Below are 11,742 nucleotides of genomic sequence, written 5' to 3' on the forward strand. Positions count from 1 at the left end.
ATGACACTATAACATTGTAAATGACACTGTGTATAATTGACACTATTCAGAAATATAAATAACACTTCCTGTAATTAACACTATAAAATTGTGAATGATACTATAATATTTTAAATAACACTATAAGATTGAAACTGACACTATAACATTTTAAAATATTACAATATCATTTATATAATTGAATAATGTCAGTTATAAATAATGTCATTTGTATAACTGAATAATGTTATTTACACGATTTGGGTCAAGATGCAAATTTGAATTAGCATACGAGTCAGAATCTGATTACGGGTCAACCCGGGTGTACTACAGGAGATTTTGTGAAACATTTCTGTCCAATATCGCACACTATGTTGCATAGGTACGGGGGTGCGGATGCGGGGGCGATACGATACGAGTACGGGGATACGGATTTTTAAAAATTATAGGGTGCGATTCGGCAATGATACATCTAATTATTAAAATTTTATGATATATAATGCTTATAAATTATATACAATTTAAATTTTCTTAAATTAATTCTATGTAATTTATATTTTATTTTACTTAAAAGTTAAACATTTTCAATTATATAAGTTAATTGAGCAACAATATAACGATTCAAATATTATTAGTCCAATATATATAAGTTATAACAGAAAATAAAATTATCAAAATAACCTTGTGTAGGCCTTTCGTGCACGTGATACGTGAATTTCGCCTATGGAATTTGCGAATCCGGTTTATTTTTATAAATTGTTTTAATAGATACGCCACGTGGCGAATCGGGTGCGAATCCGACGAGAATCCGAGAGAATCGCACCCTAAAAGAATCCAATTCGCCGTACATGCTGATTTTTGAAGAATCCGTGCATCATAGATCGCACACAAGCACACAATTGGACAGAGAATTATATCTCTTCAGCAACATTTGACATAAAGTTAATTATAGTAAATAACACAATATTCATTCAAATTTGTAATTCACATGAGAGAGAGAGAGAGAGAGAGAGAGAGAGAGAGCATATCATATCATATCATACAGTTTAGAACTGTTGGAAGTGCTCAGAGCATTTCTATCCAGTTATCACTTATCACACAATTGTAGAGAGAGACAGAGAATTATGGGAGTTTCTATAGAGACAATTATGAAAATTTCTATAATTTCAGTGAAAGAGAATATTCATTCTCTTGAGCAAGATTTGACATCTTCAACAACAATGGCGATGACTAAACTACACAAAATATGATGTAAAAGAAAAAAAGTTGAGGATGAAGATCTGTAACTGTTTCTATGCAAAAACCTTAAATTGAACCTATGTTGTTGCCAAAACAGTTGCCACAATATGCAGGCACTAAAAAGAAACACAAAACCTTTAAGGTTACAACAGTTTCACAAGGCCGAACACACACAACATTTGGGAAGACGACGCCACAGAAGCTCAAGCCTCGGGCATACCGGTTTTCCTTTGGAAGAAAATCGACAAGAGAACAAATAACAGAGTTCTTGTTACCGTTTCTCAGCTCGATAACGGAGGGAAGTCGTCTTCATCTTTGAGTCGGTATGAAGACCTCAGCGACATCCTACAAGTACGGAGGGAGCAAAAATCGCTCAAATACATATCATTGTCAACCCAAAGATGAATTGGGAGTGGACTTTGCTTACCTATCCTGCTCTCTGCTTAGTGCAGTTTGGGTTTTGTGCGCCCCTGATGGAGTTCTCGGTGACGATGAGACTGTTCTTTGTGGCCGACTGTTTTCTGACACGGGTGGATGTCCAACCAACTCAACTTCAATGCTCTCGCGATGGATGGACACGCCATTCACTTTAGGATGCCCGTTTTGATGAGGAGGAAACGTGGGGTAGCTGTCAGACGAGCTAGCGCTAGCACCCAGAGTTTTGTCAACGGGCTGTGAGAGCTCATGGAGCATATTTGGGTCGTGAAAGGTCATGTTTCGCCCATTGTGATGACGCATGGATCTTGATGGCGCCTGATTCCTTCCTTTCGTACCCGGAGACCTATTACCATGAGGGGACATATTCTGCCAAAATAACAAAGCAAAAGGGCGATTATTACGCAAAGATCATCAGGACCCGACAAATCGGCCTAATTGGCATACCGTATTTGGCAAATATGTTCCTGTCCCGCGGTGTTTTGGCACGTCGTCCCATGCAAACGGAACGGCTGGCAGAAGGACGGGTTGCATGCCGTAGATTGCTGGACTAGGATGAAAGCCGTTATGATGATGGGAGAAACCGTTCTGCTTATAATGTAATATTGGGAGGAGACCTTCCCATGGGTAGGGAGCGCTTGGCAATGGGGCCACGGGCAGAGGATGCATACCTAAGCCGTATTCATAGCACCGTCGACCATGCTGCAGATGTTGAATGTAGCAATCGTAATCCCCCGTGAGATCCGTTGAATCCAAAGATTCGGCCAATCCACTCATTCTTGCGCGGCTCTGGTCCATATCCACATGATTTGAATCCCCCGACATGGAGGGCGACTTTTGATCCCAAAACGCATCCCTAAGTTCGGTTGAAAGCACTGCGTGGCCGGCTTTGCCAACTAGCACGTTTTCTTGACGACTACCAACAATAGAAACTCCTCCTTCGTCACTTCCTGACAGGGCCGACAAAGAAGCACTCTTTTCACACTTATCTGAATCTTCGCTTCCATTGACACTCTCTTCTGCACTTGGAGTTCGAGATACGCATGCATCTGCAGAAATTTTATTGCCGTCAAGAGCAGAGATGGTATTCTGCTCCCGATTTTCTGTGTCTAATTTTCTTTCAAACCCCTGAGACGAATCTTCAGACAGCTTACCCGAGCTAGACTGCCAATCTGCAGTTGAAATGGCATACTCATCCATATATTCATCAAAATTATCAGTTCTACAAAACCCAGCGTTTGGAAAGGGAGCAACAGATACGGGTCTGTTGCTTATTAACAATTTGTCGAAATCCTGAACATCGGGCCTTTGTCCACCTCCATGCCTTGCCATGGTGTTTGCGAAGAATTTTTGAAGCTCGTCAGCAATGGAATCTTGAGGCTGTAGTAGTATCCGTGCAAGTTTTCTAGCCCCATAAGAAAAGGCACTGCGTATGCGGTAGAAGTTCCCTGCACAAAACACAGAAATTTTAAAAAAAGAGACGTTGAATTCAATGCAGCGAAGCTTATACATTAAAACAGTAAACAGTGTATTCTAGACAAATAAAAAGGGTATCTTTCAATCCAAGTGCAGTAATAAACGATTTATACCTTTGCTGACACTACGTCCAAGATTATTGATTTCTTTCAGCGGATCAACTATGTTAAGATGCTTCCTTGGAAACACGCGTGGAGTTTTGTCACCGACTCTAGAAGGAACTGAAAACATGTCGACACAATTATTCAGGAAATCATTGCTCAGCAGTAAATCTTTGTCGCTATCTTCTGGGATCTCAACTGTAAAACAGATAACAAAATAATCAGTTAAATTTCAGCCCGTAGCATCTTAATTATGAAACTATGTGATCCCGACTAATAAAAAGACTCTCACCAACAAAAGATGGCAGTGAGGAAAGGCGGACTACTCCATTTAAGCTAACACAGTAGGCATCCCAATCAAATTTGCTGAAATAGTCCAGAAACTTGTATAGAACCTAAAGTGAAAAATACGGATTGTTAGGTATATTAAGTCAAGGCAAAATGAAGAAAATGGATTGTACTTAGGAGGACTCACGGCTAAAGGTCCGTCTAATGCTGAGTGATATAGATGGAAAATGTACAGCACGAGTGTCTCCAAGGCATAGGTAGAAATTAGCCCATGATGAGCTCCAAGAATACGACTTTCGTAGTAGCACCACGCCTTGATCAAGATAATACTGCGCTTGAACAGATGGTCTCGGCCAATCAGGCGATCAACCTGAAAAGGAAAGAAAGTGCATCATAGTTGTCGCATCAAGATACTATGAGGCAGCTATCAAGAATTCTGATCAAGGAATAAAATAAATCTATTAACAGTCGTGTACTTCAGTCTTTAAAACATAAGTTACCTGCTCGAGGAAGCATAAAGTACAAAGCCCCCCAATTTGATTAAACGATATGTCAACTACGATATCCTGAACAATACATTTCACAAGCTTAACCTGCCACATACAAACGCTGTTTCAGCAAGCCAGGTTTCACACACTTCCATAAATTTCAAGCCCTTGGATTAATATCCAACTTTTGTCAGCAAGAAGTGACGAAGAACACATGAAAATGCAGCATTCATGGCCAATGACTTAAGATAGAAAAATCTTGAATAAAATAAATATAAGTAGCCACAATGTCGGGAAAGGATGGCTTGACATCAGAGGACTAAGTAATTTAAATATTACGCGCGTATCATCCCGTCTCTCCACCTATCAGAGTAGCCCTCACTCATGTGAAAGGGGGCTGAGTGTAGAGCACCACATAAAGATTAAGCTTCTTAGTAAAGCTTCATTATATCTCGAAGCTTGCTACATGAATCCTTTTCTTCCACTCAGCTACTCTATGGTCACCTCCATCTCCGGAGCTACACCACTAAGCCCTAAGTTATCACTGGACCATCTCACTCAAAACGATTAGATTAACTAGAATTTACAGGTTTTTCACAAGACCAGTTCGATGACTTCTCTGAAACATCTATCAGCCTTAACCTACTATTCATGCATGCCGTAGAACAAGGTGATGAAACCAGAATCTTCTTAATTCTGAAATATACAGTATATATTATCTAAAACCAAGCATGTCGGATTACGCATCTTTACTCGTAAAAAATAAGCATGCATACCTCGGCGCGGATGAGTTGGACATCCTTTACTACAAATTCGGCGCCTATATTTCTCTCTTCTTCTTCTAATACAGATTTCATTTCATCAGCCAAAGTATCTTCAACATTTGCACCACCAAAGGCGGTTAAATCAATGTCTCCGTCCGGAAGATAAGTTTTCAGTGGCACAGATCCATAGGGGAAGACCTGCAAAAAGTCAAAACTTTGATCCAACAAATAGAAATGTAAGGTTTGGGGCGAAAAAGAAAGAATACTAAGCCCTACGTGTCAGAACCAAAAAGTTACAAGCATCAGCGACTTCTTGCAAAGTATAAGCAAGCACCAGTAGAGAAAATACTTGGTGGGAATTACTTTCAACGATCTCATTCCACTTTATACAAATATTATATAACTTACACTCATTATAACGTGAAGTAAGAGAATGGCCATTTTTTTTGGCTTGAACTATATTTTAGAGAATGGAAGTAAACATGAGATATAATCCTCGTATTTAATACTAGAAGATAAAGTGTTGGTGAAGACAACATCAGAGTTCCTTGTCCTACCATTTAGGAAAGTTAAATAGCAACGAGAAGCAATAGGTTATGAAGCAAAGGATGAGGCAGGAGTTTCCAAGGCCCTGCAACTCCATAAGGTTATAACTATGAGATATTTTAAAAGGAACAAACTTTATTTACAAAGTTATTAAATGGTTATTATTATTATTGTTATTATTTTCTAACGAAACATTAGTCATATATGCTAACATCTCCGAAGTAAACTTATAACGAACAGAAATTCCAACACGGGGGCAATATATTGAGAAAGGGTGGAATATAGATTTTTGATTATTCATATAGTTAATCATGTGGTATAATATAAGTTCATAAAAGGCAATAGCTTTATCGACAAATGCATATAATGACAAAGTTATGCGAATTTATAATAGCCTTAATAGCAACCAAATAACAGAAAAACCCTATCACATGATATTAATTACGATTTTGCCAATTATCTCTAAACACCATATCCAAATGAACGACGTGTGGACCAATTTGATACAATTAACAAAGAACTAATTTCTAGATATCAAACACGCCCACATCACCCTGCACCATTTCCACGTGTCACGAAACAACACTTTATTTATCTCATATCGCCAATTTTCTTCCATACATAATTGTTCAGCATTTTACGCAATGGCTTTATCGATAAATGCATGTAACGAAAAAGTTATGCGAATTTAGAATAGCCTTAATAGCAACTAAACAACAGAAAAACTCACCAAGTCATATTAATTACATATTTTGTCAATCATCCCTAAGCCCTAAACACAACAAGTTTTCCATATCCAAATGAGCGACACGTGGACCAATTTGATAAATCTTCTTTATGTCTGATACAATAAACAAAGAACTACTTCCTACATATCAAACACCCGCACATTACCATTTCCATGTGTCATGAAAACAACTCTTTATCTCATATCGCCAACTTTCTTCCATATACACATCGTTCAACATTAATGACGCAATAGCTTTATCGATAAATGCATGTAACGACAAAGTTATGTGAATTTAGAATAGCCTTAATAGCAACTAAAACAACAGAAAAACCTATCAAATCATATTAACTACATATTTTGTCAATCATCCCTAAGCCCTAAACACAACAAGTCACCCACATCCAAATGAACGGCACGTGGACCAATTTGATCAACCTTTTCTATGAATCTATGTCCGATACAATAAACAAAGAACTACTTCCTAGATATCAAACACCCCCACATTACCATTTCCACGTGTCACGAAAAGAACTCTTTATCTCATATGCCAACTTTCTTCGTTAGACACATTGCTCAGCATTAATTACGCAAAAGAATAATCCAGAATGAGCGCACCTACATTTACCATAAAAGCTATCCTCGTATACAAATCAAATTATAACCATGCATACAAACCAAATTATAACATCACCGAATGCATGGTAAAAACTCCAGTGATCCACACTACAATTCACACAAACACCACAAAGTCTATAACACGTCATTTAGAGTGTCGCTATCTGCCATCACCAAATGCAAGATTCCATCAGGCGATCAGTGTAAGTCGATAGAATAGCACATAGAGAGAGCCGTTACCTACCATTCTTAACGCAAGGTTTCTCATCAAGCAATCACCATAAGTCGATAACATAGCATATAGCGAGTGCCACTATCTATCTAACATCTCTAGATGCAAGAATCCTCATCAGACAATCACCATAAGTGCATAACAATGCATATAGATTTCTCAAACCAGTAGCAAAACATAGCATAAAATGCATGAAGGAGTAAAAATCTGTCAAAAAAGATAAACACAAAAAAAGAAAACTTAAAATTTTTCACCTCAGCACCAACACAATCCCTGATTAATCTCTGAATATAATCAACCACTTCTTTTCTCCTCTCCTCTGATACAGGAGTGGGCTGTACCTTCCTGATTATCTCAGCCGCCGCTCTCTCAGCCGCCGCCCAATTTCCTGCCCCAATCTCCAACCGGCTCGGCTCAGCGAATGGCGGCGAATGTGAAGCCACAGGATTCATCTCCGCCGGTCCGCCGCCAACCGGGAGATCACCCATTTCAATTCAAATTTAACTTAATCTCTTCACTTCAGCAATTCATACACACGCAATTATTTGAACCCAATACACACATATCACAACATAAACACCATTCGATCAGGAAAAAAGCACACACATACACACACACAAGACGAATTAAAATCGAAAAAAATTGCGATAAAATAGCAAAAAGCGTGAAAAGCACCGAAAGATGCTGCCTTTTCCACACAGTTAGCAAAATGGGGAAAAGGGTTTGGGGCTGAAAGGGCGGAAAAAGATGCCCAAAAACTGATGGGAGTTTTTTCGGAGAGTTTAAAGAAAGACAAGAGTGATTATCATTAGTTTACAAGGTGTTCGATTATATGTTCCTGTTGTGTTAGGTCCGAGCAAGAAACAAGAAACAGCAGAGACGAAAAAACGCGAAAATCTGTGTGAATTTGGTTTTGGATTTTCCGAATTTATATAAACAAATGACATAAATATTATACTACCAACTGCAGATGATTGCAACACGAATTACATTAATTTTTCATTATTATTTACCGCCGATTACGATGCTCTTAATTTTTTTCCCTCTCTTCTCTTACACATGATTTTGTGTTAAAGGGAATTTACTATTACTAACCCTAGTTTGATGGGTCCAAGTTTTCAAGTTCAACCTATACTATGCAATCACTTATTATTTCATTTTGCCTTATTTACATCACTTTCAATTTTCATTATCTACTTGTTGTCTTTATGCCAATCTTTTGAGTTTTTCATTTATTAGATTAGATTGTAAGGGATGGATAAATGAAGTAAGGTTAGTAAAATAGGCTGCAATCGTGTGCGTAATGTTGGCTTAGCAATAGGTGATTGGTACCCAAAGCTTGAGGTTTTGGGGTCGAGCCCATCATTATGCGATCTTTAAATTTTTTTATTTACTTATGTAATTTATTAAAAAAATAATAGACGGCAATCTATGATAGTCAATAAAATAGCAAATTGTGTAAATTTGTAATAGCATGATAATATATATACATATATACTCCCTCCGTCCCACTTGCCTTTTTTGTTTGTTCTACTTCAATTGACACTTTTCAAAAATAATATGTGGTTCCTACCTTCTCTACACACATTAAACAAATGGTCCACACACACTTTACACACTCAACCCTTTATTCTTAATCTTTGTGGCCAAAGTAAAAGTGTCAATTGAAGTGGGACGGAGGGAGTATAATATAATAACAATTTTTTACTTTAATATCTTTACATGAAAAAATGATAGTTACACGAAATATTTAGTGTAAATTCGTGTAACGATGTTTTTTATATTATTATACGAATTTTGGTGATACAAAAACTTCGTGTAAATTGTGTAAACGTGTAAGGATATTATTTTGTAATTTTTGTCTATATAATAAAATTATTTTTTACTATATGAGAAAGGCTAAAATTGAATATTGCGACTTAGTAGAAGAGGTATCTAGCTTCTCAATATGGTGCTCAAATGAGCTTGCTCTTCTTTTTCTGTAACTGTTACAGTCCTGATAAAAAAGAAAAAGAAAAAGTAGAAGAGGTATCTCTTAAAGTAATCTATGCATTTTAAATTGTGTTGGTATAATTCGAAACAATGGAATGATATATGTAAATTCGAGTGTTGCATGTAAAACTTGTTGACATTCTTGTCTGAATGCGTTTAGCAAATTATGTTAGGTGGGTTGACTAATTACCTGTTTTATTTAGTTAAGGGGGTTTATTTTTTTTAATTCTTTTTTGACTATTAAGGGAAAATTTTTAATGCTGGGATGGGGAGTTGTAAGTAATTAGTTGGCAGTGCTATGAAAATTTAAATTTTGAAAATGACATATTTGTTGAATTGGACTTCAATCGGACAAATTATTAGTAGTTGTATCAATTGATGCTTGGAACATTAATATGCAACAGTCTGTTTTATTTATTTAATTTAATGGCTCTATATATCCTTTTGTGTTCACATTGAGATGACATCTAATTAATTGTACAAAGGGTTTCAATTAAAATCGTTGTTCAACATAAAATAGTAGTATATGTTAACTTGCTGAAATCATTATTCGAAACAACAATGTAGCCAGTAGCCAGTAGCCAGTAGTCAAAATATATATATATATATATATATATATATATAGGGTTGGAATCTTGTAGTATCAAAGTTTATGGTAGATCCGTAGTCCAAATCTAGACCACACATTTGTGACATGTGACATATCAAGATTGTGACACGTGGCAAGGAGCTTCCAAGCATTTCAAGGTAAAATCTGCACAGGGGTAAAATCGAAATATATTTTTCAAAATAAAAAAAAAATTATATTTTTTGAAAATAGACATATTTTAGGTGCATAAAGTTTCACATAAAATGCATAAAGTATCATATAAAAAATGCATAAAATTTCACATAAAATGCATTTATCTTTACAAATTAAGTATTTTTGCCACCCCACCCCACACCACCCCCCCAATTCCCATACCCCACCACCACTCCCACCCCCCAAAAACTGACATGTTTTACATGTATATACTTTAACATAAAAATGCATAATGTCTCACACAAATAATGCATAACTTTGAACATAAAAATGCATTACATTTTTACAAATTATGTATTTTCACTACCCCACCCCACCCCCTACCCCCAAGTCAATTTTTTTTTCTTCAAAAAATTGATTTTTTGATCGCTGACTCACCCCCACCCCCAAGCCAAATTTTTTTTTTCACAAAATTGATAAATCCAAAATATTTAATTTTTTTTGTCTAGGGTGGGGGTGGGGGTGGGTGGGGGCTGGCGGGGGCAGCGATCAAAAATCAGATTTGCAAAAAAAAAAATAAAAAAAAAATTGGTTGGGGGTGGCAGGGGGCAGCGGTCAAAAAATCAATTTTTTTTTAAATAATTTTTTTTTGACTTTGGGAGTGTGGGGGGGGGGGGGGGGGTGAGGGCTGGCAAGGTAGGGTGGCGAAAATATTAGATTTGTAAAAATGAAATGCATTTTTTGCTTAATTTAATGTATTTTTATGTGAAAACTTTATGCATTTTTGTGTGATTTTATATGCATGCGAAACATGTCTATTTTTTTTTGGGAGGGGGGGTGGGGTGGTGGGGAGGGTTGGGGGTGGTGTGGGGGGGGTGGGGTGGCGAAAATACCAAACTTGTAAAAATGAAATGCAATTTCTGTTCAAAGTTATGCATTTTTATGTGAAAACTTTGTGCATCTTGTGTGAAACTTTATGCATCTAAAATATGTCCATTTTGATAAAATCTAATCTTTTTTTTTTTTTAATTTCGAAAATATATTCCAACCCTCTACGGATTTTGCCTTGGAATGCTTGGAAGCTCATTGCCACGTGCCATAATCTTGATGTGCTACATGTCACAAATATGTGGTCTAAATTTGAACCTACGGATCTAGCATAAGCTTGGTACTATATGATCATATTCCTATATATATATATATATATATATATATATATATATATATATATATATATATAGGGGTGGGCTACCGTGAGAGCACATCTTAAAATAAGAAATAAGAGCAATTTTTAATGTATGAATTTTATGTAGAACACGTATGAATTCGTTGTATAAAGGTATGAATTGTAAAAAATAAATTTTTGCTACCTTTGGGATTCGAACTCAGGACCATAAATCCATCCAACAAGATTACGAATCAACCGTAGATCTTGATGATCTAAGGGCTGAAAATGATTCTTATTTTATATCTTAAGAAATGCTCTTATTTTAGCCCTCCCCTATATATATATATATATATATATATATATATTATGCAGCATAAATTTTAGTACTCCCTCCGTCCACGAAATGAGTACCCATATTTCCTTTTTCGTCCGTCCACGAAATGAGTACCCATTTCCCTTTTTGGCAAGGGTACCCCACACATCTCTTTAATTAATACACTCAAAAAGTGGGACCCTTAAACTATTTACACTACACTCCATACATTTCTTAAAACCTGTGCCGTCCACAAATGGGTACTCATTTCGTGGACGGAGGGAGTATTAATTATTGGGTGATATAATTAAATCATCACAGTGTGGATGATAGAATTTTTTTTTCCTCAAAAAAATAATTCTATTTGAGTTATTATGCTAAAGAAGTAATACAAAATCTTATATAATGCCGTGATAAAACCCAAAAGTAAATCTAGATTCATTACGAAAGGAATTATTCTAGGATTGCGATGGGCTGATGGCCAACAATTTGGAATTGGATTGACGTGAGTGAATTACCATTAAATATTCCAAACACCTTTTTACCCCACGATAATTGGTCCAATATTTTACGTTACGACAATGTATTTAATTTGTAACGTAAGTCCACTACTACCCCTAATTGGGCTTCGTTT

At 36.4% G+C, this 11,742-nt stretch overlaps 1 protein-coding gene across 2 annotated transcripts; it reads right to left on the minus strand.

Annotated features, from left to right (window-relative positions):
* Window positions 1–1,116: 1,116 nt before the first annotated feature.
* LOC131021175 (uncharacterized) lies at window positions 1,117–7,991 on the minus strand. Of its 2 annotated transcripts, none has more exons than XM_057950265.1 (9): window positions 7,148–7,991; window positions 4,783–4,968; window positions 4,019–4,111; window positions 3,706–3,888; window positions 3,523–3,625; window positions 3,243–3,428; window positions 2,101–3,101; window positions 1,646–2,022; window positions 1,117–1,563 (listed from the first exon to the last, which is right to left on the minus strand). In XM_057950265.1, exons 1-9 carry the CDS (start codon window positions 7,379–7,381, stop codon window positions 1,500–1,502), a joined length of 2,427 nt encoding a protein of 808 aa, XP_057806248.1. In that variant the 5' UTR covers window positions 7,382–7,991; the 3' UTR covers window positions 1,117–1,499. The 2 variants fall into 2 exon arrangements, with proteins under 2 accessions (XP_057806248.1, XP_057806249.1); XM_057950266.1 differs by lacking the exon at window positions 7,148–7,991 and adding an exon at window positions 5,328–7,125.
* Window positions 7,992–11,742: the final 3,751 nt, after the last annotated feature.

The sequence above is a fragment of the Salvia miltiorrhiza genome, chromosome 4, assembly GCF_028751815.1.
Source record: "Salvia miltiorrhiza cultivar Shanhuang (shh) chromosome 4, IMPLAD_Smil_shh, whole genome shotgun sequence".
In the NCBI taxonomy this organism is placed as follows: Eukaryota; Viridiplantae; Streptophyta; class Magnoliopsida; order Lamiales; family Lamiaceae; genus Salvia; species Salvia miltiorrhiza.